Raw genomic sequence first — 2,788 nt, forward strand, 5'->3', positions numbered from 1 at the left:
AAGATGACAGTTTTAATAATGTTTAATAATCACAATTTCAAAATCAGTTTAATAATGTTGTTTAATAATCACAATTTCCAAATCAATCAAAATAATCATGATTATGTATTTTGCCATAATCGAGCAGCATTAACATGTAGCATCTATATGTCAAAAGCACCTGGGAATGGCACCAGTGTCAGAAGAGATATCTATCATGTCTCATTGTGGTCGACACAATGGATGAGAGGTCCATAACAGCCATTTAAATTTTTTTTTATCAAATTTCTTTATTTTCCATTTTTCAATTTACACAAAACACAACACACTACAGTAACAACAATAATAAGGACATCACAGGACAGTACTTCAACAATAATAATTATAATAACGACAAGACAACAACAAGAATAATATCCAAGCTCCGGGAGGGTCATCAAAGAGAAGTCGCCTATTCTCAGTCCTTGCCCCACAATGGTGGAATGAACTACCCACCCCAGTTAGGACAGCCGAAACCCGTCCAATCTTTCGCCGTCGACTAAAGACGTTTTTTTTTATTTTTATTTTTTTTTACTTTTTCTCCTCCTTTTTTAAATTTGTTCTCCCATCCCAATTTAGCCGTGCCAATTCCTCCACTCCCCTGTCTTGAACGTTGCTCGCATGTGCCCCCCACTGGCCGGTTGTAGGGAGGATAGAAGCCTGTCACATGTCCCCTCCGATACATGTGGAGGCAGCCAGTTGCATCTTTTCACCTGCCAGCGCGGACTCTCGTTTGGCGAGGAGTAACGTGTAGGAGGCTCACACTGCCCCCGCCATTTTCCTGTCTCTGCTGTGGAGGCGCCCCAACCGACCTGTAGGAGTCGCTGTTTACAACGTCCAGATTACCACCCATCGACTTCCCACCCGCTAACTCTGCCAATTAAGTTAGTATGACGGCCGGCCCAAGCCGGAGGCAACGCCGACAGCCGGATTTTATACCGGTGTATCTTGCGTTGGTGACGAGCGCAATGTCCACTGCGCCACCCAGCCGCCCTAAAGACGCACTTCTTCAACCATTATCTGACATTTTAAAAAAATTAATAAAAAAATATTAAAAATCGAACCCTAACCTTACCGTCATGCACTTGTCCTAATAAACTAACCTACTGTAGCACTCAACACTTTGATGAACATTGTTACTCAGCTGATAGAGTTGTACCCTTCCTGATGACTTGTCGTACAGAACTTGTAAGTCGCTTTGGATAAAAGCGTCAGCTAAATGACTAAATGTAAATGTAAGACAATTAGAAATAATAAAAATTATAAATGAAGAATATAAAAATCTAATTATATTATCACAAGCTTTTGATGCCTTGGTATTAGACGACCCGCTCTTATCTTTCTATTTATTCATTCTTTTTATGAACCGTTTGATGGAGTGATTGAAGGATAGAGGAAGGAAAAGAGAGATGGATGGATGGAAGGAGGGGTGGAGCTGGACTGGGGGGCGGGGGGTGGACCTTTGATGTTCTTTAAAGAACCGTCTACATCAAAACAAACACTCCAAAAGAGGAGATGAGCAGATGAGTGGAGAGGATAAGCAGGAGAAAGATTTAGCTTCCAGTTCTGGTTCTAATCATTGATGAAAGATATTTAATTGTTAGAAAAAAAGAAAATAATAACTTGGTGTAGGTTTATGATTACACTCTGTACAACATGACTTTCAATAGTACACTAGCACAGTAATACACTATGCTGTAGCTTAGTGAATAGAACACAATGCACTTTACTGTAGCTTAGTGAATAGAACATAATACACTTTACTGTAGCTTAGTGAATAGAACATAATGCACTTTACTGTAGCTTAGTCAATAGAACATAATACACTTTACTGTAGCTTAGTCAATAGAACATAATGCACTTTACTGTAGCTTAGTGAATAGAACATAATACACTTTACTGTAGCTTAGTCAATAGAACATAATACACTTTACTGTAGCTTAGTAGTCAATAGAACATAATACACTTTACTGTAGCTTAGTCAATAGAACATAATGCACTTTACTGTAGCTTAGTCAATAGAATTTTTTTCAAACTCTACTCAAGCTTTGAAGAATTCATCTGAATCAATTATTACTTTTAGTACTAGTTTGTGCCTGTTTTAAATTACCACTGTGGTGTGTGTGTATGTGTGTGTGTGTGTGTGTGTGTGTGTGTGTGTGTGTGTGTGTGTGTGTGTGCCTGCGTTTGGGTGTGTTTCCAACAGAAGAAGTCATCTTGGCAGATGATGACAATGATGGGGCCTACGACGGTAAACAATTGCCTTCATTCTCAGTTTGTGTGCGTGTATATATATGTGTGTATATAGAATAGAATAGAATAGAATAGAATATGTGTGTGTGTGGTGTGTGTGTGTGTGTGTGTGTGTGTGTGTGTGTGTGTGTGTGTGTGTGTGTGTGTGTGTGTGTGTGTGTGTGTGTGTGTGTGTGTGTGTGTGTGTATGCGTGTGTGTGTGTGTGTGTGTGTGTGTGTGTGTGTGTGTGTGTGTGTGTGTGTGTGTGTGTGTGTGTCATGTGTGTGTATATATATGTGTGTGTGTATGTGTGTGTGTGGGGGGGGGGGGGGTACTCCTGTCATGCATGTATGTTTTCTTTGTCTCGTTTTCCTCGTTGTCTCATTTCGTATTATGTGTAATTAAATGTGTCCTTTTTATCCTCTCCAGGCTCCCGTAGGAGAGCTACAAAAAACCACAAGAACAAGGCAGAGCTTCTCAACCCTGAGGAAGGGGAGGGGGACCTGGCAGTGGGTAAGACACACACTCACACAAATG

General features: G+C 40.3%; 1 protein-coding gene across 1 annotated transcript in view; it reads left to right on the forward strand.

The window, feature by feature from the left end:
- cacna1aa (calcium channel, voltage-dependent, P/Q type, alpha 1A subunit, a) overlaps positions 1-2,788 on the forward strand; it is a gene marked incomplete at both ends in the record, with an annotated part of 229,070 nt that overhangs the window by 136,557 nt on the left and 89,725 nt on the right. The window contains 2 exon segments of the mRNA XM_084329161.1: positions 2,225-2,269; positions 2,681-2,764. Coding sequence (XP_084185287.1) covers positions 2,225-2,269; positions 2,681-2,764 — 129 coding nt within the window.

Source organism: Notolepis coatsorum (assembly GCF_963971535.1).
Source record: "Notolepis coatsorum genome assembly, chromosome: 14".
Classification (NCBI taxonomy): domain Eukaryota; kingdom Metazoa; phylum Chordata; class Actinopteri; order Aulopiformes; family Paralepididae; genus Notolepis; species Notolepis coatsorum.